The 25,652-nt window shown below is 43.1% G+C and overlaps 1 protein-coding gene across 1 annotated transcript in view; it reads left to right on the forward strand.

Annotated features, from left to right (window-relative positions):
* The window catches only part of LOC139282325 (low-density lipoprotein receptor-related protein 1-like), an 83,562-nt gene that overhangs the window by 27,208 nt on the left and 30,702 nt on the right, over positions 1–25,652 (forward strand). Inside the window, exons 4-24 of the mRNA XM_070901954.1 lie at positions 2,229–2,348; positions 2,942–3,070; positions 3,187–3,450; positions 11,019–11,181; positions 12,481–12,703; positions 14,705–14,894; positions 15,016–15,159; positions 16,476–16,712; positions 17,206–17,386; positions 18,549–18,771; positions 19,418–19,607; positions 19,756–19,881; positions 20,347–20,487; positions 20,944–21,069; positions 21,168–21,284; positions 21,429–21,509; positions 21,780–21,830; positions 22,533–22,700; positions 23,936–24,118; positions 24,213–24,410; positions 24,567–24,812. Of these exons, the coding sequence (XP_070758055.1) occupies positions 2,229–2,348; positions 2,942–3,070; positions 3,187–3,450; positions 11,019–11,181; positions 12,481–12,703; positions 14,705–14,894; positions 15,016–15,159; positions 16,476–16,712; positions 17,206–17,386; positions 18,549–18,771; positions 19,418–19,607; positions 19,756–19,881; positions 20,347–20,487; positions 20,944–21,069; positions 21,168–21,284; positions 21,429–21,509; positions 21,780–21,830; positions 22,533–22,700; positions 23,936–24,118; positions 24,213–24,410; positions 24,567–24,812 (3,501 nt within the window). The remainder of the gene's footprint in view (positions 1–2,228; positions 2,349–2,941; positions 3,071–3,186; positions 3,451–11,018; positions 11,182–12,480; positions 12,704–14,704; positions 14,895–15,015; positions 15,160–16,475; positions 16,713–17,205; positions 17,387–18,548; positions 18,772–19,417; positions 19,608–19,755; positions 19,882–20,346; positions 20,488–20,943; positions 21,070–21,167; positions 21,285–21,428; positions 21,510–21,779; positions 21,831–22,532; positions 22,701–23,935; positions 24,119–24,212; positions 24,411–24,566; positions 24,813–25,652) is intronic.

Consider the following 25,652-nt stretch of genomic DNA (forward strand, 5'->3'; position numbering starts at 1 on the left):
ACCAAATTCAACAACTAAGAATCTTACTGAACCAAAACAAACGATTGAATTATTATTCTATCCCGAGGCTCTGAGAGTTTGATTGGCACAGTGTGTGAATCTGTCGTTTCTAGATCTTTTTTTTATTTCACCTCCCCCCTACACCTTCAGTTAGAAAATGAGTTAGGATTAAATATTTATTAAAGAAACAGGGAGCGAGGCCTGGGAAAAGACATCAAATTTTCATGCACTTTCAGGCTGGCTGGACTTTGAGGTGAGTGTGGACTTCTGTGTGTGTGTGTGAGTATGTAAAGGCAGTGCTAGGCAGCGTTTTGGGGACAAAGATGGGGTCCATGAGTGTTAATTTCAGGGTTTTAGGGTTAAGGTTAGGACTAGGTTAAAGGGGTCAGTGTGTAAGTGTAACATACATACATACATACATACATACATACATACATACATATCTCTGGTAGACATGTTGTTTTCTAAGCGGTTAAGTGTCCCAGTCAGGGGTCATCTGATTGATATGAGTGGTTTGCATTCTCCTAAATAGATATTTAGTGGTATGTGTCACGGTAGGTTGTTTACATTGTTGCCCATGTTGGTTTTCTAAACACATCTCAGTTGTTTGGTGCTCAGACTTGTTTTGGAAAATTCCGGGCATGTCTGTAATTTGAACTGTGGTTGTCCCAGCAAGCCTCTGGAGCGCAGCAGGAAGACTTGTGTACTTGTCTGTAATATTCATTGCATTGTATGGGGATTGGCAGCGGGGCACTGGCTATATGGAGTAACTCATCTGGTGTTTATTCTCATGCAGAGCAGATCATTACAGTCTGTAATAGCTTGAAATGCACAAACTAAAAAGAAATCTGCTGATTTGCGTGGTTTAGTTTTTTTTTCTTGCTCAGCAGTTTTAGCTTTGGAGCCGTTCAGGTTCAAGTTTAACTTTATTATTGATTTAGGAAATGTATGTGGCCAGTCGTGCAGAAATACAGTATGTACAGTACAGTAAAGCACCAATACTGTGGGCTTTTGTTTCTTTAATCTTGAAAGCGTGGTGAAATTCTTGATCGCCTCTCTTCCCGGAGGTGTTGTGTTAGTGTGAATTGTCTGCCAGTGTTTCTGGGCAAAGTGAATCACTTGTGACTGATGGATCTCAGCCGGGTTTGACATGACTGTGTCTGTTTGACTATGACTCACCGTGTCTTGATTTATATCTCACAGGATACGCAGTCCACTTTTGAAAACTCTGCAGAGATTCCATTATGCGTCGGTCAGCTGACTGGAAAGTGTGATTGTAGTGTGTTGCGTTTGTATATTTGATGTGTGTGCAGCCTTGGAGATGATCGGGGTTAGCAGGCAGGGATTTGTTGATTTCTATTGTGTCCCCGGCCTTCCATTTACTGACTGTATTTAGTATTTGTTTTACTTAAAGGAACAATCCACCGCAACATCACTTTAAACTTGTTATATTTTAGTAAAAGTTATAAAAGTGAAGAAAAAAATATTTTAATGTCACTAACTTAGAATCAAAGAATTAAAAGAATTTCTTTTCAGACTCATATTTGCAGTTTGCATTCAACAATTCAACAGTTCAACAACTACAGTTATAGATATTGTTATTGTTACCCTAACCCTATTACATGGGAGATGAGCTGAAGAGGTCCTGCAACTTTTATTCTGAAAAATCATCACACACAACACATCCAACAACACTTACTGTGGGTCACACCTCTTGCCAGCTTTAATGCTGATGATGAGCTGATGGGTAACTGAGCTGACTGCTAATTATTTATATGTGCCTCGTTGTCAGGAGGAGGCCGCAGAGAGTATAGTTCATTAATTTACACAAGTATTTATGCACTTCAACACCCTGCTGAGCTATAACTATTCTCCAGAAGGTGTACAATGGCAGCTTCAGCAGCACCTGCTCCTGTTACCTACAGGCATGCCTCTCTTTTCTGCCGGCAGGATGAATGAAATGAGTGATCGCAGTATAATCTGTGGGTTTATATGTGGTATGTTGAATGGATTATTACAGAATTATGCCCAAATCCACCTTCTATTAGAGCCACTGATGCAGTATTTTAATATTTTCAGCCCAATAACAATGTCAGTAATAGCAAAGAAACATGAATAAACACCTTATGCCTCAATAAGCAGTCGTTCCTTCCCTGTCTTCCTACACACATCACGCCAAAGACTCATTCTTGTCTCCTGCCCCCCTCTCCTCCTTTGTTTCCCTCCAGAGTTTATATCCAACTGCACGCTCATGGGTTGTCAGGAAAACTGTGCGGTGACACCAGGAGGGCCTGCTTGTTACTGTAAGAGTGGTTATGAGATCAGCCCAGATGGAAAGACATGCAAAGGTGAGTTCCTCTAAGCAATGACCTCCCTCTGGCAATCTGGAAATACAGTAGATCTTTTGTATTTTATTCCTTGTGTGAAGTGGCAAACACCCAGCGGATGAGAGGATGACAATGCTACTGGATATCTGTAATATGTTGTTTGCTGTGTTGCATCATCAACAAACATAAGCTGACATGCTCATCTCTCCGGTAACTCCACGTCAGTGCTGAAGTTCTTTCAGCTTCCGAAGACTGTTTACTCTCAGAAATTGAACACAGTGGGTAGTTCAGGGGGCCTGGGAGAGTGGAGCATTTCCCACAAAATCCTGTTTGGAAACCTTGATTGGCATTGTAGAGTAACACTTGTAAACCTCCCTGACAGAATGGTTATTTTGTGGAACAAGACACCTTTTAATGAATCACTAACTTCTACTAAGTCGGGCTAAAAGAATCTGAGCAGGAGACGCAGAATTGGTTTTATATATAAACGTCAGCATTGTTATGTCCCATCTGTGGATATATTTGTTTTATATTTTCAGTTTTTACCACTTTCTAAACTAAAATGTGTTATTTGCTATACCTGAGCAGTAAGACCATCTGTTGTTTATGATCAGATTTTGATGAGTGCAGTGTGTATGGGACCTGCAGTCAGTCCTGCACCAACACTGAAGGCTCCTACACCTGCTCCTGCGTGGAGGGCTACTTGTCCCAGCCAGACAACCGCTCGTGCAAGGCTAAGAATGGTAAGTACCAGCAGACAGCGGCAGGACTGAATGTACACCAGCTTGACTGATACTGTGGGGATGTTCTGTTCATGTTCCTCCTGTTAACCGTTAGTTATGTCCATGTTACATTCCAGTGCCAGTGGATCGGCTGCCCGTCCTGTTGATCGCCAACTCCCAGAACATCCAAGCCACCTCCCTGAGCGGCACCACAGTGCACAGCCTGCTGTCCACCAGCACCAAACAAACCACAGCCATGGACTTCCTGTACGCCCAGGAGACTGTCTGCTGGATCCACGTCGGAGACTCCCCCTCGTCCACACACCTCAAATGTGCCAAGATCCCCAATCTGAAGAGCTTCACAGAGGAGAGAGTCATCAACATCTCCCTCAGCCTGCACCGTGAGTACACCCTGGTACACAGCAGAACGTTACGACCCAGTTCTCCACACATAATACATAATACAACAGCAGAAACAGCAGCCTCACACTGCAACAAGGCAAAGTATGTGAATATTTGTGTGTAGTGTCATTTTACGATATTTTATTCCTGGAGGCCACAAATTTTCTCTGCAGATTTCAACAGCACAAAGACTGTAAGAAAAAACTGCAAACTACCACACAGCTCAAGCTGAATTTTCTAGTTTTGGTTGGAGGGTTTGCTGTTGTAGGCATTCCACACAGTGGAAAACACCAACCTGCTCCAACTCTCCAGGAAAGGTAATAATAATGTTTACATCACTCGCGACGCATCGTCTTGTCCTAATGTGATGTGTATTTGCCCGATTAGATGCTGTGTGATAAGCTGTCACACTTTTTTCTCCTGCTTCATATACAAAGGAGGAAGTCTGTATTTGTGTAGCATGCTTCCATTAAACATGCAGGAAGCATATATGTGATGCATACAGTACAAGATGAAAATGCAGGAAAAAAGTGGCAGAGCAGACGTCCATTTCGTCCACGGCTCCTGCAGCAGGTGGATCTTGAAGCTATTAAATAAGGACACGTATATATGGCTACACGTTTGCTTTTACACTCACACAATTTAAAGAGCACATCCAAATCGTAGAAATCAGCCATTTAAATACAGTAAAAGCACATTGAATCAGATGTTTTCAGGTCTGTTTTGAGACATATTGCTATCTGGAAATGAATGCAGTTGGAATCAGATGTCTGCCTGCGTGACATTCATCTCACAAATCAGATTCTGAAGTAATTCTGATTCACCTGTGCTTTTGGCCTTTCAAGGTCTTCCCCATCTAACAAATAGGGGTAACAGTACAGGCCTTGGCTGATCCTTTCCTTGAATGATAATTTTTTTCAGGTTTGCATCCTTTGCAGATGGTGGTTTGGCTCGGCTTGTTGGTCTGAATGTTCATGCGCACATGTGGGTTGTTTCAAATATGTTTCAAATGTAAACAGGTGGCCAAAAAACATCCAGAAATACAGCCAAAACTGAATTGAAATGTCCTTAGCTTCTCTGTGCATGTGCTCAGTCTGTGAGTCAGAGATATTGTGGCGACACATTAAAAGCAACTGTGTTTTTCCATGACTTAAGTTTCATTTCACAAAACACTCGGGAGTCTTTTCTCTTGTAAAAATGAAACTAAAAGGCAGGCCGTGGAGATCTAAGGAGCGTGATTGAATGCAGACGTGTGTACGTGCTCCTGAGTGTAGACAACCTGCGGGTCACAAGCCTTCACACCCACATGCTGCTTCCCCTCCCTCCCTTTATCGCTTCTTTGCTTCAAGCCCTGAGTTCTTTAAGGCAGCTTGTCCTCCCTGTGAATGAGAGGGAAAGCAGCCACAGAAACAACACATTAATCCGCACAAAGCCAATAGGAATGTGTCTTCGTACTATCTTTTAGGAAGTTGGTTGGCAGATGGTTTATAACTATCTGCATTGTCATACTTATCTGCAAACATTAATTAAAGTATTTAAAGGACTGCATTTCTCACTCACATAGTCAGTATGTTCATATTCTCTGCCCTGTCCCCTCCCCACAACTCCCTTAACTTAATTCAGAAATACTTTATGGACTCGTATAGCTCAGCTTTATTCCTCTCTTTTCTCTTTCTCTTGCATACGAGCATTGTGACCGATCACATCCACTCAGTGTGCAGCTGCTTGTCTCCATTCACATCCCTTTTCCATGTGGTTAAAGAATGCATCTGCATGACAGAAATGACTTTCTCAGTGCAGACCATCAGAGAAAATGAAAAGACCGAATGATGACAGTCAGGGCCGCTCTGTCCTCCACATGCACGCACAATGCGGTGCAGCTGTCATTTGGAAATATGTTCATTTCAAACCAGATGATATCAGACAAGCTCTGAACAATGAAAATTATGCCCGAGGCATTTTAGTGTCCCTCACAGTAATAAGATGACGATGAATCCTGATGCAATGCCACATCTGTTATTAGCACATTATACAGTACATCCTTTAATCAATCAGGCTCATGCAGGTAAAAAGACACCATCCACAAAATTACAAACTTAAAATTATGTTGCAAAAAGTACCATGTTGATTTCCAGGAAAAAACATGTATATGTGTATAATAATTACGGCCAGAGTAATTACAAGAACAAGGATTATCACTGTTGCTGTAATCGTGCAGTTTTAACCAGAACCTCGGCTCACATTGGACTCATCAATTTAAGGACCAGAAGAATTTTCAGGAAATTCCAGCAGCTTGAAGCTCGGTTCTCCACGGCTGTCCCCCACACATACACACCCACACACGCTGCAGCGCTCGTGTGCAGACACATGTCGCACGTACACACAGACAAAATGGAGAACTGGCTGCGTTGAGGAGCATTGACGGGATGCGCATGACTAATGATGATTAGAGCTGTGTTGCTGAAATAAGGAACCAATTGAGGGTTTCATGTATGTGCATGAGTGAGGTGAGAGAAAGGCTTGGCGATGCATTTTTTATTGATGAGACAAATCAAATTTACAGATAAAATAAAGTCCTGGTTGTTTCCTGGTGTGACTGTTTTCAGAATAAAAGCATATCTCAGAATATGACACAAAACATGGGAACAAGTTTCAACCTTCATATTTATGATGACTTAGACAAATGATGTCTGGAATATCTAAAGTGCTGCATCCTTTGACCACCCAGAGGACCCCAAACAGTGTGCGTAGCGTCAGCTAAAAAGTAAAACAGTCCAAAAGGGCATATTTTTCTCATCTGTTCCCATCCATAATCTGGAGCGACTGCTTAGACAGCAGAGTTGGTCTTTTGGATGGGCTGCTGGCGTGTGAGTGTGACAGAATAGGAGGAGCAGATTTATGCTTACAGTCAACATGGAAGGAACTAGCAGCAACCAATGGCAGGGGTGAACATACAGGAAATGATGCGCGTGTGGTTGGAGTGACTCATGACCTCAGTATGCCACAGATGGGTTGTCCAGATGTGCCTCCACCCCCCTCTCTCACTTTCATTACATTCCCTTTGACTCTTCTTTCTTTTAGTCCCACTTTATGTTCCTAAATGTCTTGAAACGCACATGTACTCTCATTCTGTATTTGACAGTGTCTGTTTCTGGCCATTGCTAATTATACCAGTCACTCAAAATCATTGTCAGACATACAAAAGTGGTGATGTAATCATCCTTAGAGCCATGCTGCTTGCTAAAAATCTGGATGAAAATTGAATTATAAAAATACCATTTGAAGTGCACACAATGCATTTTAAACATTTGTTGTTGTTTTTCAATTACTTTGAAGGGCTGCATTTAATTTACATTTCCTCACAAATTTCCTCATCGTTTTCTATCACATAAAGCATGTTCTGCATGAGCTGTGGCCTTACTGCAGCAGGAAACAACCTTTGAATACATATTGTCCCGGTGAAAAGCTCAGTTGTTTCCAACATATGGGTGCTGAGAGCTCTCCCAGTGGGAAACCTAGACATGAAACTGAGATGGATTTACATTCACTCGTAGATGCTGATGCTCCACGCTATGCACAGGAGGGCTGATCCCAGAGCTGTCGCTAAGCCTCCCTTCCCAGCTTGAAGTGTAAGAGCCACAGTACCTGCTTCCCCTGCACAGTTAGCCACAGTGTTGCTGCTTAGCACAGACACTGGCCTGAAATCTCCTTAAGAGGTCATGTGCCGTGAAAAGGCAAGCCAGTCAGCACATTTTCAAATCTTCCCTACATTCAACACTTTATTCAGCTTTAGACCTCTCTCTCTCTCTCTCTCTCTCTCTCTCTCTCTCTCTCTCTCTCTCTCTCTCTCTCTCTCTCCTCCTCTCCTCCTTTTTACTCACCACACACACACACACATTAACCCTGAACTATGAAATACATTTTAGCTTTTCAGTCTACACATAAGTCCAGCAAATTATACACTTTCTTTCCGTTCTAGCTCCGTATGGCGTCTGGATCATAAGAGAACCAAATTTAGAGCAAAAAGTTTTTCTTGTTTTTCTGTTGTTGTTTTTTTCCCCCGTTCTCCCCCCTGCCTGTGTGTTTCTGGTGGGACGCCTTCGCCAGATGCTTGAGGGAGTGTTTTGGAGTGCGGGAGGTTGGCGAGGGGAAGTGGGGGTTGGGTTGTATGAGCGGCTGGTGTAAAAGCTTCAATCACAGTTTAAAAGTGACAGTTCGGAGCTATCAAAACCATATAAGCTCCATTAAAAGTAATGCTACTCATATATCTACACTATCGATCGCCTGTGTTAGTGTCGTAGTACAAGCAGTGGGTGCCTCACTTGTACTCCTACATATAGTTATTGGAGTGAAAACTTGGTCTGGCACTTAGCAATACATTTTAAATACATTATGTAGACTTGGCTGTTGTTTTTCTTAGACCTACAGGGAGCAGATAGATGAACAAGAAAACACGTAGAAAACAAGTTGTTTAGAGAGAGTAGGGGAAAAAAATAGAGAAGGCAGCCGGTTCTGTTTTTTCAATTATGCTGTGTTGTTTTTTTTATAGCATAGTTTGAGACAGACAGAGCTGCAGTTAATGAATCCAGACTGTTTTTCCACCTCTGGGGAACAGACAAAGGGGAGGGATAGGGGGATGATGCATGGAGGAGGAGGAGGAGGAGAGAGAGAAGGAGAATGGGAGGAGATAGAAAAGTCTCTGGCTTTTCTGGAACCATTTCTGTTTAGCAGAGGTGGAGGAAAATGGAGAGCAGGGGGGTGGACATTTTTTTTTCAGGGCTTTCAGTATATCTTTTTGAATATTGCACAATATCCCCTCTTTTCTCCCTCCTTTGTTTATCCATTGCCTAATCAGTGAATCAGTGTGTTGTAGTGCAGCTGGAAGTGTTTAAACAGAGACCTCTGTGTTAAAAATTAAGAGCACCTTTGGGAAATACGGCCCCTGATTCCCATAAACCTCAGAAATGCTGCTGCACAATGCCCAAGTTTCCCTGGTGGAAATCAGATCTCTCTCTCTCTCTCTCTCTCTCTCTCTCTCTCTCTCTCTGTCTTCATTCTTTTTTCTCACTTTTTCTTCCTTCCCTCTCCATCCATCTACATTTTTCTTTTATCTGTTTTCCACTCTTTACTCAAACCCCAAAATATCTGAAAGTGTTCCCCTCCCTTTGCACGTCGGGCTCTTCAGAAGAATGTGGCAGTTTCTCTAAATACAAAGGGCTCCTCTGGAATTACAGTCAGATTTATTGGTCCAGAGCTGGTAAGCTTTCACTACGCACACTTTTATAGCGCTCTTATGCCAAGGAATCTGCTTTGTCATTTCCCCCCACCCAAGCTTTTCTTTCCTGGTTGGAGAAATTGATCCTCTGTTCTCCACTAAATCACCACAGTGACCCGATCACCCCTGGCAAACACATCACCATATTAGACCTCCACCCTTAGCATTGAGCACTGCATGACCGCGGACTCCTGCAGCACGACTTTAGCCCTATATCTGAGGTGTTTGTGTATGTGTGTGAGTCAGTGTGTGTGGATAGTTCTGTGGAGAGCAGAGCTTGTGGCAGCTGTGAAAATACAAATCTTGTGATGTGTGAAGCCCTCTTTCTCTCACTCTCTTTCTTTAGCCCACTCATATATTTGTATAGTTTTCATTCCCTATTGGAAAAGTATTTAGATGCTTTGTTTAAGTAAAAGTAGCAAAACCCCAGTGTAAAAATACTAAGTTACAAATAAATGTCTTGCATTCAAAATGTTACTTAAAGCGGCTATGATCAACATTCTTGTTTTAACATTCAAAGTTGTTTTTAGTGACAAACCAACAGATAATTAGTTATCCTCAGCTTTACAGAGCACTTTAGCATCTTCCAGCTCATTGTTTTGGTTTTCCGGCAGCAAATTTACTGTTTTGGTTCAACCACACTGTTTGGTTTAAAGATTATATTTTGGAATTTAGCCTTTGTTTGATAGCGACAGTAGAGATACAGACAGGAAATACAGGGAGAGAGAGTTGGGGGAAGACTTGCAACAAAGGTACCCGGCTGGACTGTGGACATGTTTTTATATGGTATTAACTACATGGCTACCCTGCTAACCTACTGTATGTTACCTGCCCAGCACCAAAAGGCAGACAGACAAAGTTAGAGACTGGCTAGCTAGCGAACAAACATCGTGGAGCATTTAGTAGATAAAACTGAATATTTGCCTCAGAGTTAGTGAAAACGTAAGCAAATGAATGCTAATGTTCCTCCGCATCTGCTGGATGTGAAAACTGAGCAACTGTTTGCGAACAACGTATCAACTCAAAAGGTGGTAATATGTCAGTGTTGTGTTCACAGCTTGTTTCTGCTGCCCCCAAGTGGCCAAAAACATCAGTTATTGCAGGTTTATTGCATCATTATCAAAAGTACTAATTATGCAGGCAGGATGACTGAGAATGTTGTTGCTGTTATAGGTGGAGCAAAGTTTTAACTATTATATACTGTTTAGTAGTTTCATATGTTGTATAGGAATGCGGAAGCATTTTGTATGCGCATTATTGAATTTTAAAATCTCAGTTCGTAACTGCAGCTGTCAAGTAAATATAGTGGCATAAAAAGTACAATAATATCTATTGAAAAACTCAAGTAAAGCACAAGTATCTCGGAAGTATACCCAAGTACATTACTTGAATAAATGTATTTTGTTACTTTCCAGCACTCGCTACAGTAAATTTATAATTCTGGACCTGTAATATCCTCGCATCTCCTTTCCTTCAGCTTCAACAATAACTTTCTGTTTCTGATCATTGGCTCAGACTCAGTGTGGCTGAGCTGGTGTTTGAGGAAAGGAAGGAAGAGGAGGGAATGAGGCAACCAGGGAGAGGGGCATAAAAATGTCTCGTGTTATTCTTTTGCAGTTTTTCTCCTCTCTCAGACCCTCCCTATGTGGTCCTGCACCACATTCAGAACAGTTTGCATAGAGTAGGGGTATTACAGTTGTTTTTTCTCTGTCTCTGTTGAAATTCTTCAGGCTGTAAATGTTCCATAAAGTGCGTGTGTGGTGCATCCAGGTGTTTGATTTTCATCGTTGGGCGGGGCACTGGTCTTCTCCGCGAGCTGGCCCTGGGGAAAATAAACGCAGTGGCAACCGCACACGCCCGTCGTCGCTTGGCTACAGCTACGGCAACATCACACTCCTCGGAGCAACAAACAGCCTGTCTCATATTCTGTCAGTCTGAGTGACTTTGAATGACAGATGGATTACCTAGACACCTGCTAATTGGAGTTGGCTGTCATCTCGTTAGTCTGTCAAGAAAACTGTCCCAGATCCAAACCTGAAAATCTGGACTGCATGTGTGTTGCAGAGAGAGAGCGAGCTGTTGAAGTAGCTGCTACACAGTATTTGCTGACTAATGTACTTCATCACATGACCATGAGTCAAACCTCTTACCCATCTGCTACAACAACATCACACGCTGAGACTCTATACCAGTCAAAATGAAGCAACTCAAGTACTGAAAACACTGTTTTTGCTTCCCCCCTGCACCTCCTGTGTCCCGTCTTTCCAACCCCTCCGCCCTTTCTCTGTCCAGATGTGGAGCAGATGGCCATCGACTGGCTCACCGGAAACTTCTACTTTGTGGATGACGTGGACGACAGGATCTTCGTGTGTGATAAGGATGGGCAGACATGTGTCACCCTCCTGGACCAGGAGCTGTACAACCCTAAAGGCATCGCCCTGGACCCCACCATGGGGTCAGTTTGATCTCTTGCTTTTCCGTCTTATGCATAAACACACACACACACACACACACACAAATGTAGAGACAGGTACCACATATGTGCTAGTTTTCTGAATGCACAAAGATCCTCCTCTAAGTGTTTCATGCAAACTCACAGTCCCACGAGAGCGACTGGAGTCAGACTTCTGTCGTCGTTGTTACCCAACTTTAAAACAACAAGTTGAAATGGGGGAAAAGGCTAAATTGAGGTTTGGACGTTGGAGTAATTGAGAACAGATGTTCTGTTTGCTCTGTGGTACGCTGACTGTGTGACTGTATAGATTTTGAGTGTAAAAGCAGCTATTTTGTTTATCACCAGGCTTTCCAACTGAATTCCTGAAAGTATGTGTATATCTGTAGCACATGCTTGTGTGAATGTGTGTGTGTGTGTGCGTCTGAGAGCATGTGTGTCTGGAAAAAATTGACAGCATGACTGTGAGAGAGTGTGTGTGTGTGCGTGTGTGTGTGTGTATGCACATTTGCTTGTAGTTACATGCATCGTTTTCATCCCACGCAATTTCCTCGGCTGTAATTGGTTCTTCCAGTAATAAGGTCAGGTAGATTCGCTGTAGCTGTTGTTGTTGTTGTGGTCTGCAGTGTCTTTGGAGGGAGAGAAAAACAACAATGATATATATTATATAACAGCAAAAAATCATCCTTCAAATCTTTCCAGCAATCCCACACAAACTGTTTATTGTATTCAGCCTGAAAAAAGGAAAATGGACAAACATCAATGTGTTTCTACTTTCCTTCATCTATTGGTTACTGGTTGTGGAATTACTCCACCATGACAGGTTTAGTTTAGACAGTGAATTTCAAGATATTTGATGAATGAGATTGAGTTGCTTAAAACCCATTTTTCAAAAACATGTTTACAGGAACTGTGAGCATGATTTGTTATCTGAAGCTATAAATAAGTAACAATTTTTGGGTTTTGGCAGTAGTGATTATGTGTAATGATACTCTTAACACACTGTGCCTGGTTCTAAATCAGATTTACAGAGGAAATGTGTTCCTTCAGAATATAGCAAGCCTATAAAGCTACAAATATTAAGAAAGAAACTCAAAATCTTAGGTCATCTTTTTGTCCAACCAACGGCCCAAAACCTAAAGATATTCATCAAATATTCAGGGTTATTCCTCTCCCTGTGACGGGGAAGGCCATCAAGCAATTATAACAAAGCCAGATGGACTGGAAATGAAACTGTTTTCCAATTCAGCTGATCTATCCATGCATCTATCCTCAATCAGGCCTGATCCTTTGTTTCCACAGGAAGGTATTCTTCACAGACTACGGTCAGATCCCTAAGGTGGAGCGCTGCGACATGGACGGCCAGAACCGAACCAAGCTCGTGGACAGTAAGATTGTATTCCCCCACGGCATCACGCTGGACCTCGTCAGCAGGCTGGTGTACTGGGCGGACGCCTATCTGGACTACATTGAGGTGGTGGACTATGAGGGCAAGAACCGGCACACCATCATCCAAGGCCTGCTGGTGAGAACAGCTGCACTGGACGCACCACACTCCCCATTATCTTCCATTAGCAGGAAGGTTATCTCTCTTAAATGTGCTGCCCTCGTATATGCTATTCATAATGCTCTAAAAACTCTAGTGTGCTTTAGAGTTCCCTCTATATCTATAATACACCTTATGTTTCTCCCGTGTGCTCCTGTAATGTGTTCCTGCCCAGTGAGTTATGAGCAGAGAGAAGATGGTGGACATTTGCCTTTTCATTAAAGCAGCTGATTAATAGTGTCTAATACTGAGGCTGTTGATGTTGCAGCACTGATGAAGCACAGTGGCACTTAAACGTGTTGCCATGACTTCTACTGTGATCCGTGGAGAAGTAATAGCTTTCATTTACTCACTGAGCCTAAGGGCACACACACACATACGCACCAACAGCTCTTGCTTTGTGTGTGTGTGTGATAAAGAATTAGTACACGCACATCCTTCAGATAAAGGTTAAAAGGAAGAGTGTTATTGATGGTGGAGTTTGGGCTGTTTTGTCAAGAGTGTATGTGTTTATTAAGGCCTGACATGCTCTCTTAAAGCTGCATAGGAAACTTTTTTGTGTAGAAATGCATTTTTCAAAGTTCAAATCAGGATGCGTGGGGTCTTTATTCAAGAGAAAGTGTCCCATGCCTGCTAATTCAGACCCTCTAGAGTCTTTATATTTGGACGCATTCAGTTTTGATGTTGGCTCTGGATAGTCACAGCCACTTGGATCCTGAAGTGTTTGGCTTGCGTTGGTCTGGTTCGACTTGGTTAGGTCTGTGAGTAAAGGTCTGACAAAAGTGCACAATCATGTTTCCTCACACTCTCGTGCTGATAGGTTTCCATTCACTGTGTCACCTCAGCACAGCATCGCCCTTCAGCCTATGATAATAACCCTTTTTATCTTTCTGACTTGTCTGTGTGCCTCAGTGTGTCTCTCTGTGGCCCGGTGAGCTCCACGCAGCCTGCTGTGATAGACCACAATGACAGCTCAGGTTTTATGCTGCTGCTGCTGACACGGCCTCATGGGACACTGAGTCACTGGCCAATGTTTGTTCAGATCTGAATTGCCTTGCTATTCTTCCTGATTTTGTCAGATAGAAGCTAGTTTGTCCTAGCTAGTTTGAGGTCTGTAGACTGAGGGCAGTGGAAGCTTTCCTGCTCCTTCATCACTTTATAATACCGCATTGTTCCACTGCCACTGAAAATACTGGTTTCTGAACCAAAAGCAGGTGGCCGTTCAAATTGTGTGTCAGGACTCCTCAAAAAGACTTAAACGGTAAACAGTTTAACTGCCATTCTACATCACAGACACATGGTTTATTAAACTAAAGGTAACCATGACAACAATACCTCTACTTCATGCTACATTACCAGTTAACACTCACTTGTAAAATAAAACTGACCATGGGATAAAGGAAATAATGGACTCACCGAAGTAAAATGCTACTCCACGTTGAATTGTGGCATTCTTTGCATCCAACGTGGTCCATTACTTTAATTTATCACATCATCGTGTATTATTGCTGGCAAGTATATAAACCGTAGGAAGGCTCACTTTGCATCAAGACAAAATGCTGTATGAAAGTGAGGCAGGAGAGTGCATCACTTTTGTTTGCACATCCACAGTGAAAAAAAATCAATGACAGGGTATTCATTTTTCACCAGACTTTGTTTCACACAAAACTGCTCTTTTTTTTTGCCTACGCAGCCTTCATCAGAGCATATGAAACTAAAATACAGCCAGTACAGTATATCTAATTTCTGTAAAATAACTAATCTGTTTCATGGTCATGAAGGGCAGCAGCAACACCAGTGACTGTGTAACTGTTAGTCAGTAAAACTACATGCATAGTTAATAAGTTGAGCTATCTTCTACCACAAGACCACGTAAAATCTTTCACACACACTTATCAGTACCTTGGATTCAATAGCTTCACCCTCTCTTTTAGTCTCTCCCTCAAACCCCTCGATCATCTCCCATTTTCTCTCTTTTAGATCGAGCACCTGTACGGACTGACTGTGTTTGAAAACTATCTGTATGCCACCAACTCAGACAACGCTAACATGCAGCCTAAAACCAGTGTGATCAGGGTCAACCGCTTTAACAGCACAGACTACCAAGTGGTGACCAGGGTGGACAAGGGAGGGGCACTGCACGTCTACCATCAGAGACGCCAACCTCCAGGTAGGCCACACACACACACACACACACACACACACACTCTCTTTCATATCTCATGTACATCTGAATACTCTATTGATGCTTCTTGTTTTGTGACTTTATTTTCCACCTTCTTGGTGTCCAGTGCGTAGCCATGCATGTGAGGTGGACCAGTTCGGGAAGGCCGGAGGCTGCTCGGACATCTGTCTGCTGGGGAACGGCCACAAGACCCGAACCTGCCGCTGTCGTTCTGGATTCAGCCTGGGCAGCGATGGCAAGTCCTGCAAAAGTGAGTAGGACTAGTAGTGTAATGAAACAATGATTACGTTTCAGCGGCTGCAAATCAACACATCTTCTTTGAAACAATCTACAAAGAAAGTCCAGTAGCTACTGTGACATAGTACAGAACAACAGGTACTTGTACCCCAGGGGGTATAGTTACTGCTGATGTTTCCAGGGGGTATGTGGAAAGATTGTGGAGTAACTAGCTCAAGTGATTAAAAATACAATTTGATTTAAAAGAAAATATGTACACATATATAACATGATTGGTGAAAACTGGTTAACAAGCAGACAAGCATGAAGGCCTAAAAATATAGCTAAAAGTAATATAAAAATAAAATCAAATCATAAAAAAGGAATAAATAGCTCAAATAGTTAGCTAAACGTAATGGATAAGTGGTTGAATTAGTCAACTAAAAGTAGCCTGATGGATAAATTGTTAAAATAGATAGCTGTTAGCTAAAAGTAATGGTTAACTGGTTGAAATATCCAGCTTTTGCTCCTCCAAGTGGTAGTAGTACAATTAAAACTTGACCAAACCAACCTCAACACTGACCGTTGAACTGTATGAAAATATTATTGTAACAATATCTACTTTTGTATAATTTCAATTATTAAATAAAATCCAGTTTAAAATCAGTTGAAATGAGCACATTTGGAAAATAGCAGGATGGTGGGAGTGCTTGAGCTCATCTGACAGGGCTGTGGGGGTACTGTATGGATTCAGCACATCCAGAACTGATAACCGTACATATAAACTCTGGAGCCATAGTGATTCAGCTCTATTGACCTAAAGCCAAGGGCAGCCAAGGTTGGATCAGGGATGTGGTTCTCTCCTGGGCTGCAGACTGGGAAAGAGCTGTGAACAAAGGAGCTGAGCAACACCATAACTTAGTCTGCCTCTCTAGCTCTCCACTGACCTCCCCATGAAGCTGTCAGGCTGATTCAGCTTGTTCCGAGAAGTGTTTTAATATTCTATCAAACAATAATAGCATTATATTGATCTGCCTCCTGAGAATAAACAGTCCTTGAAAATGACACATTTGATTTAACAAAAGGCAACCCCTCCTCCTCTGCCTCTCCATTGAAAATCACTTAATTTTCATTTCGGGCTTTTGCTGATCTCGCATGGTATTTGCTTGTTTAATCAATACACATTATTTGAAAAAAAGCAGTCATGAGTCAGCATCTAATTTTTTGATTCTTCCTCACCAGAAATCATTAAAGAACAGGATACGGGCAGGTGGAAGACGCTTTATTGTTAACTGCCTCTGTTCATATTTATATGTGTCTTTTGCCTTTTGTTTTCTTGCTTTCCTGCAGAACCCGAACATGAGCTCTTCCTGGTCTACGGTAAAGGTCGCCCGGGGGTCATCAGGGGCATGGACATGAATGCCAAGGTGCCAGATGAGTACATGATCCCCATAGAGAATCTGATGAACCCCAGAGCGCTGGACTTTCATTCAGAGAGCGAGTTCATTTACTTTGCCGACGCCACCAGCTACATCATCGGGCGACAGAAGATTGATGGAACTGAGAGGGATACCATTGTGAAGGAAGGTAGGGTAATGACAGCTAATTTGAAAAACAGCTTGTGCAACGATTTTCAGAAATCATTTGGTAGCATGTCCTATTGTATCATCCTTTGTAAACCTGTGAAAAAACTTAGATCAAAGGTGAGGTCACACATGGTTATATGACATGTGTGACACATGCACACACACATTTAAGTTACAGGTATGTATTTTGGCCCAGGGCTTTGGCTGTAAAAGCAGAGCCAAAATTCACACTTGGAACATAAATGCATGCAGAGTTTTAACACAGGTTCACAAGGGGTGATAAACAACCACAGGCTTTAAGAATATTTCACAAGCTCAGAAACTTATACTTCACTATATTTTCCTCCTCGTTCCACAAATTTAAGAGAGAAAACATGTAAAAGTGTATCATGTATAGTGTTTGTATGCATCAGTATAAAATGAAGGTTGAAAGCTAATGTTTTCACGTGTGCTGCAGCAATAGGCCTCTCACCCACAGTATGTGTCTGTCTCAGGAATCCACACAGTAGAGGGCATAGCTGTAGACTGGATGGCTGACAACTTGTACTGGACAGATGACGGGCCTAAGAAAACCATCAGTGTGGCTCGGCTGGAAAAGGCTTCACAGACCCGCAAAACCCTCATTGAGGGAAAAATGACTCACCCCCGTGCTATCGTAGTGGATCCTCTACACGGGTAAGAGGGGGACAGAGAGATAGAGGGAGTGATGGAGTTTGATGTTTTTATGCCAAAGAAAATAGATAAAGATCGTTGAACAAGATCCAGGTTAAGAGTTGCACGGCCCCTGGTGGAGGTTTACGCAGCCGTTTTAATGATGCCGACTTTGAGATGATACATGCATGTCTGTGTGTACTTACTTGTGGTCAGGCTACGTGCGGCGAGACATAATGATGGGCGGTCATTTCTTCTGGTCAGCTGATGACTCAAGTGAAATAACCCGGCTGCTCTGTCATTCACCTCACTCGTGTCTCTGTCCACTCTGTCTCAGTTTCACTTCTCTCTCGTGTCTGAGCTGTTTATTGGTTTTATTACTCACCACTTGCACAGAGTGCTGTTTGGTATTTCACTGTCTCTCGTCCGTGTCTCTTCACAATTTCCTGCAGAGAGCCCTTTATCGTTTTTTTTATTTGTGTTGTTGACCATTATCACCCTGTAATGTACCGTCCCTTCTGACTACACTTATCACACACTATTTATTAAAACAGAAGGAGCATTTTGTACGTTAGATGATAGATTTCCTCCACAAGCCTATTAACATACAGGCATATCTCTCTCGCACTCGTTCAAATAGCTCTTAATCTTGCCGTGTATGGATCTGTCTTATTGATATGACCTCCTGGGCTCTCTCCTGAGAAACGCACGCTCATAAACACACACACACTCCTTCAGATTGCTAGTGACAGGGTGATGTGTGTCCACACACTTCCCAGGGAAAAGGCACTCGCCTCCACTAATGCCTGTAATCAATCAGGCTCAGAGAGAAAAGGGAGGAGGAGGAGGAATCTGCAGAGAGGAAAGGAGAAGGAAATATGAAATGTTAATGCTAATGTCAGTCATATTCCAGATAGGAGGGGTGGTGTCTAGTTTTGCACAATTTTATAGACAGCCTGTGCTCACAGGCTGAGCCTAGATCAGTGGAGAAGATTGACAGGTCCTAAACTACCTGGTTTGCCTGTGGGCAGATCAGCTGAGAAACACTGGAGCCGCCTCACTGGACGCTCTCATGAGTGTGCAGCTAGATAAAATGTCATTGCCTCCATTAATGCCAAGAGAGTCTTCAAGATGCCCCAACAAATATTCTCCTTTTTCAGCCTTGCTATCACATTTGCTTCCCCAGGTGGATGTACTGGACAGACTGGGAGGAAGACCCCAAGGAGAGCAAGCGAGGCAAGATTGAGCGGGCCTGGATGGACGGCTCCAACAGAAACGTGTTCCTGACCAGCAAAACGGTGCTGTGGCCCAACGGTCTGAGTCTGGACATCCCACAGGGCATCCTCTACTGGGTGGACGCCTACTACGACCGCATCGAGATGGTCTACCTTAACAGCTCCGAGCGCAAGGTCAGCACTCGCCATCATAAGGATTATTTTAGTGCAGTAAAGAGTCAGAGTGGTTCACTGGAATCAAGGCAGGGGGATTACTTTGACAGAGTCTGACAAGCTGTGGGCGAGCTAATAAGGAATGAGTTTTAGAGCAATGGAAGACCGTGGGTGGTCCATCGCATTTCAGTCCGCAGTCTGTGGGCTTGAGCCCTTTTAATGCCGCTCACTCCTTGTGACTAAATTGATATTTTGTTTTCACTGGCCTGTGTGTTGGATATATTTTGGTTTTATGGTTTTTTACCTTTAAAATTTATAATCAAGAAATTGGAACATTATGGTTGATATAAAATGAATGAAATTTAAATATTTACATACTCTGAATATCACTGAAAAGGGTATTTTAGGGCCACATGGATTTATGATCTGCTTTTATTATTATTGCTTTGACACTCAAATAGCCTTAGCTGAGTGTAGCGTTGGTATACGATTTTTAGATTTATAGCATAATAAACTAAAATGTTAACTGGTAGGAAACAAAGAAGGTCCATCACATCCCATTTTATCTTCACCATGAATTAATATGAACATGTTTTGAGCTGTAATTCTGCAGTCTGTTTTTTTAAAAGCATACTTTTCCATCTTGTTGCTTTTCTCACATCACCAGACGGTGTACGAAGGTCAGGAACTGAACCACGCCTTTGGTCTGTGCCACTATAAACACTTCTTGTTCTGGAACGAGTACCGTAGTGGCAGCATTTATAAGTTGGACACCACCACTGGCACTGCCACTCTGCTGCGCAACGAGAGACCGCCCATCTTTGAAATCCGCATGTACGACGCTCAGCAGCAGCAAGGTACATGGAAACACGTGATAGCTTATTCTTCCATCCATCCATGTTAATTCAGAGATGATGATTGTCAGCACATGAGGCATAATCGGTGCTTCATTTGCGTTTGCACTAACCCGTCTATATCTGCACGTTCATGTTTGTTCATCTGCAGGCTCTAATGCGTGTCGTGTGTACAACGGTGGCTGCAGCAGTCTGTGTCTGGCCATACCAGGAGGCAGGCAGTGTGCCTGTGCAGAAGACCAAATACTAGACCCAGCCGACAACACCAGCTGCAAAGGTGAGTTCAAACATGAATGCGTTGTGTGTGCATGTGAGACCGAAGGGTACTGCTCATGGCGCTCATTTTGCTCCATTGCACGTACAAGGTTTTTATATTCGGTGAGTTGGACAAGATGAGTCAAGCTGTGTGAGTGTGTGTTTAGTTGCTTGACAAAAATATTTGAACACATGCAGACATACCAGGGGGTGGCCACAGTAACAGAAGCACCTGCATAATGCACAAACAACACCACAAACTCAACAAAATCAACAGTTCTGACGCCGTCTCAGTGAAAACCAAAGATTAGAATCTTTGCAAAGCCGCTATATTGTCTTTCACATGTATGTCTTGGTTTACATGCAGTCAGCTGAGCTTCAGTCTAGTATGAGTGAGGTGGTTTTTGACCCTTTTTTTTCATGTCCTTGGTGACCTCCTTTTCACATTCCTTTTTATTCCGCTTTTCCTCTACTTCTCCTTCCACAGCCAACCCGTCTTACGTACCCCCTCCTCAGTGCCAGCCTGGGGAGTTTGCTTGCAAGAACAACCGCTGCATCCAGGAGCGCTGGAAGTGTGATGGAGACAACGACTGCCTGGACAACAGCGACGAGGCTCCTGAGCTGTGCCGTGAGTTACTGCACACACACACAAACAGCTACCCCTCCTGCTGGTACTGAGTCATTTGACCTCCGGCAGTCTGAATTTGACAGTCTGGTGATGCCAGAATGAAATGAGAGAGCGGCCTCTGAAACTAGTGAGTATGTGTTTATACATACTAATTTTGTGTATATGTAAGTACGCGATATGTGAGTGTGTGTGTGTGCAAGGAGGAATGTAGCAATGTCTGTGGATCTGGAAAAGCTCTCTGTCTGCTTGTCTGTCTGTCTGTGGTCGGAGTGCAGACATGTTCCCATCCCAGACAAAATAAAAGCCTGTAGAAAAAAAACCAAACTAAAATAAGCTCAAAAAAATAATCTCAGATATCACTGTTGTACCTCATATCGCTCCACTCTTTCATCTTTCCGTTCCCCACATGGCTTCTGTTTCCTTCTTGCCCTTCAATGGTTCCTTTCTTCTCTCCAGATCAGCACACTTGCCCCACAGACAGATTTAAGTGCAAGAACAACCGCTGCATCCCCCTGCGTTGGCTGTGTGACGGGGACAATGACTGCGGGAACGACGAGGACGAATCCAACACCACCTGCTCGGGTACACAAACAAACACACTCCCATACTGAAATCTGACAGGTGGTTTCTTTTGTTGTTGTTCACGTGAGACATGAGCTCCGCAATGTGTTGTCTTTTAGCTCGTACCTGCCCGCCTAATCAGTACTCATGTGCTAGCGGGCGCTGCATCCCTATTTCCTGGACATGTGACCTGGACGATGACTGCGGTGACCGGTCAGATGAACCCGCCTCCTGTGGTTGGTCAATTTATTCTCATAGTTCATCAGTCTGGTTTGGTTGATAGTATGGTTTGGTGATTTACAGCTGTTTGTAGAGGTAGTTTTAACATTGAGTGTGGAGGTGTAAGCAGCAACATGTCTAAACTCTACTTTCGTCCACAGCCTACCCAACATGTTTCCCCCTCACCCAGTTTACCTGCAACAACGGACGCTGCATCAACATAAACTGGCGCTGTGATAACGGTTAGTGTCTGCTCTTGATTCTCTCCTCTTCCTCTCCTCTGTGCCTGTTTACAGTGGCATCTCCCTGCTTTTCTTTGTCACAGTTTGCTGTGCATGTTTTGCCACCAGCCTCATATCGGTTATACACTCCTCTTTTTGCCACCTTGTACGTTTGTGTGGTTTTGCCTTCCTCCCCTCCTGCCTTCTTGTTGTTCTGTGTTGTTGTTTTTTTGTTGCTCCATGTTGTGCCATTGGCCCACTCTGCTGTCTTCCGTTGGTTCTGTCTTTCAGAAAAGGATTGTGGGGACGGCTCTGATGAGTTGCATTGTCCAAACCTGACCGGTTAGTGCATAGATCAACATGCACCACAACAGCCATGACGCTAGCCTAGTTCTAGGACCGGCCAAGCTGGCTCAGAAACAGTTAGGGCTGCTTTCTTGCTAAATGAACTTGGTCACAAGCTGAGGCCAATACTGCTGCCATTCATTTACTGTAGTCTTCTGCAGGTTTGAAGCTAGATTAGATGTAATAAATTGAAAATGCATTATTCAGTCAGCCAAATGCATGGGACACTCAAACTGTAGTTGTTAGCAATCAAATTAATGAAACTCCATTTAATTCGGTAAAGATTTAATAGTGTTAGGTTGAATGATAAGAAGTAGTTTAACCACAGAATAGATTTTGTTTCCCTGATGACCAAGAAATTAACTGCTGTAAAACGTGTTAAAGGTTATACATTAGGTTTCCCTTTTACATTAGTATGGGTCTAAAAGTGCTTATGATGCTCTGCTGCCAAGCTCAATGTATCAGCGCTCGGTACATTCCCTCATGGTGCATGGTCTGATCTATGCAGTTTCTGTCATTATTTACTCTCATCTCTCATATTCTGTTTCATTTGTATTCCACTGTCACTGTGTTAATTGTGAAAAAAAGAAAAAAGCAATTGCTTTGTGCATATTTGTATATATTTTTATCCCTTTGAGGCAGTGGGCGCCTCATAATGTGAGAGAGTGGGTGTTGTTTGACTGTGTGTGTTGTTTTCAGATAACGACTGCGGGGACAACAGTGACGAGGCCGGCTGTAGCCACTCCTGCTCCAGCGCTCAGTTCAAGTGTAACAGCGGCCGCTGCATCCCAGATTACTGGACCTGTGACGGAGATAACGACTGCGGGGACTACAGCGACGAGACCCACGCAAACTGCACCAATCAGGGTCAGTGTCTTAACATGCAAATTAGGTGGGGTTTCCTACACCTACTGACAGTCAGGAAACATATTATTGTATGTAAGAAATAATGATTTATTTATAACTCCTTATAAATTAGACCTCCATGCTTGCTTTCCCATTTGCCAGCAACTTCACATCAGAACAGAACTTTTTTTAAATATATTTATATATCTATATCTATATCTATATATATATATATATATATATATATATATCCTCAGTGTTCACTTCCCGTCCTTGTTCATATAGCACACCTGCAGGAGGATTCTATACCCTGTAATTAAGACAACTGAAATAGCTTAAATGTCAATGAAATCTCTGTATGTTTTCATGGTGCATTAAACCAATACCTCATCTCCGTTGCAGTTATTTGTGGCAAGAGTACTATCCACCTTGTTGTGTAGAATCTGAACGTGAATAAAATCAGAAAAGAAAAGCAAAGACCTGAAGAATAAAATGCAAATGAGTTGCTGCAGCTGATGGCACTGACTGCAGTTTATACCAGCTTCTAACACACCCACTAATAATGCATGGTAATGGATTTCTCCTGATCCCAACCTGTTTCCTACTGTGCCATTGGGTCCGCTATGCACACCTGGACATGAAAATGCCTGAAGCACCTGCACATGATGCACTAAGTACTTGGTTCAAGAAAACATGGCCCCAAGTCACCAAGCAGAACTTTTACTAACTAGTCGACATTAAGTATTTATGGAACACAGCCGTGACAGGTGGTTGTTATTATCACGACTGGATGGTTGCATCTCTGATAGTTCTGTATTTACATTTTAGTCACTATTAGTCACACTGGCACCAGTCTAATGGGTGCCACCACTGCCACCTAATTACTCTCACTCGTCATTTAGTGAGTGATATGATAACTTGTAAACAACCACAACACGTGATATAGATATGCTCAGTCATATAATAGTTATTATGCTTCTGTTAAGAGCAACCTTGAAACAACAACAAAGATGATTCATTGGCAGCTGGTGTTTGTGACTAAAACAATGACCGTCTAAAAATGCATACTTGAATCTGTTTAGTCTTTCCCGTTGCCATCCAGATTTCTGACAGATAGCTCATTAGTTGTTGTTTTCACAGTCTTTTCATGTTGCACATTGTCTCTGCTCAAGGCTGTGTGTCCTGATTTGATTAACGCAGGCAAGGATTGAAGGCTATGTCAGTTTCAGAGTCTTATGATGTCTTTCTCTCTACAGCGACGCGCCCCCCTGGAGGATGTCATACAGATGAGTTTCAGTGTCGAATGGATGGCCTGTGCATCCCCTTGCGTTGGCGCTGTGACGGGGACACTGACTGCATGGACCTGAGTGATGAGAAGAACTGTGAGGGCGTCACACACATGTGCGACCCGGCTGTCAAGTTTGGCTGCAGGGACTCTGGTGAGGAGGCCGTACTCCAAATTGAGAAGTATGTAAAGTACATAGAGTCAGTTTAAGGACTTGTTTTTAAAGTAGCCCTGCCTTCTGTCCATAGCACGCTGCATCAGCAAAGCCTGGGTGTGCGACGGAGACAGTGACTGTGAGGACAACTCCGACGAGGACAACTGTGAGGCGCTGGTGTGTAAGCTCTCGCACCATGTGTGTGCCAACGATTCCACCATCTGTCTGCCTGCAGAGAAACTTTGTGATGGCACTGAAGACTGCCCAGATGGCTCTGATGAGAAACTCTGTGGTAAGACACAACAGCACCCAGGCTGTGTTTCAGTACAGAGAACGTCATGACAGCGAGCAAAACTCTGCATCTTAAATCAGGGCTTTAGTGGTTTAATAACAGTTCTGCGTAGCTATCCCTTGTGTCAGTCCTCCTCTGGTTTTCTCTCTTTTACAGACCTGTGCTCACTGGACAATGGTGACTGCAGCCATAACTGCACAGTGGCCCCTGGTGAGGGGGTGATCTGTTCCTGTCCACTGGGCATGGAGTTAGGGCCTGACAACAAGACCTGTCAAATCCAGAGCTTTTGTGCCAAACACCTTAAGTGCAGTCAACGCTGCGAACAGGACAAGTTCAGTGTGAAATGTTCTTGTTACGAGGGCTGGGAACTGGAGCCTGACATGGAGAACTGCAAGAGCACTGGTAAGAGGCTGAGGAAACAGTACAAAAGGGCAAGATGGTGGTGGTGGAGGGTCAAGGGAAGTCAAAAGATACTGGTGGAGAATATAAATTCATACCATTCAATCGATGCTAGCTGTACAGTTAGAGCTAGAGAAGTGACTGAGTTCTGGGCTTTGTCAGGGTTCAAGAACTTAAGAATCAAGAAGTGTGGTGTGGGTTTGGGATCAAGCAAAGGAGAGGCCGCCCATGCAGGAAACTGTGGTTAGAGAAGACGCACTGTGGCAAAATGTGATACTCTGTTGGACAATAGACAGAGCACTGGAGACAGAAAAGAGGAAGAGCTGGAATTCCGTTCAGTGTAGTATGTGTGTATATATGAAGGGAGGGAAAGGGTTCACTGAGGAAACCTGGGCTTTGGTTTCTAGCTGTCATTATTATTTTATGAAAAGAAAGACTGCAATATTAAATGAAAAAGTGAAGAGCAGATATGCTTTTTGTTTAAGTCAGCGAGAGGGCAAGATGTGAAAAACGGAAACTGCTCAGTCACATTGAATCAGCTTTGAATTTTATTATCCACATAAAGAATATAGTTCTCTCCCTGCAGCAACTAGCCAATGAGGAAGCATGAATTTATGCTTGTGCTCTTCACTGCCAGGCCTTAGAGACTAGCCAGCACTCCGTCATTCATCCTGCAGGTGCAGATAACTCCCGTCTTATTTACACTGCGTTTTAATTACCCAGGATTAGAGCCACCTTCAACACAGCCGCTCTTTCAGTGGACAAGTCACACACGTCCGCAGTATTTTCCATACTGTGGCGCAGAGCTGCCATATTTTGACTAACAATCAACTGTGACCAAGC

This window comes from Enoplosus armatus, chromosome 3, assembly GCF_043641665.1.
Source record: "Enoplosus armatus isolate fEnoArm2 chromosome 3, fEnoArm2.hap1, whole genome shotgun sequence".
Classification (NCBI taxonomy): Eukaryota; Metazoa; Chordata; class Actinopteri; order Centrarchiformes; family Enoplosidae; genus Enoplosus; species Enoplosus armatus.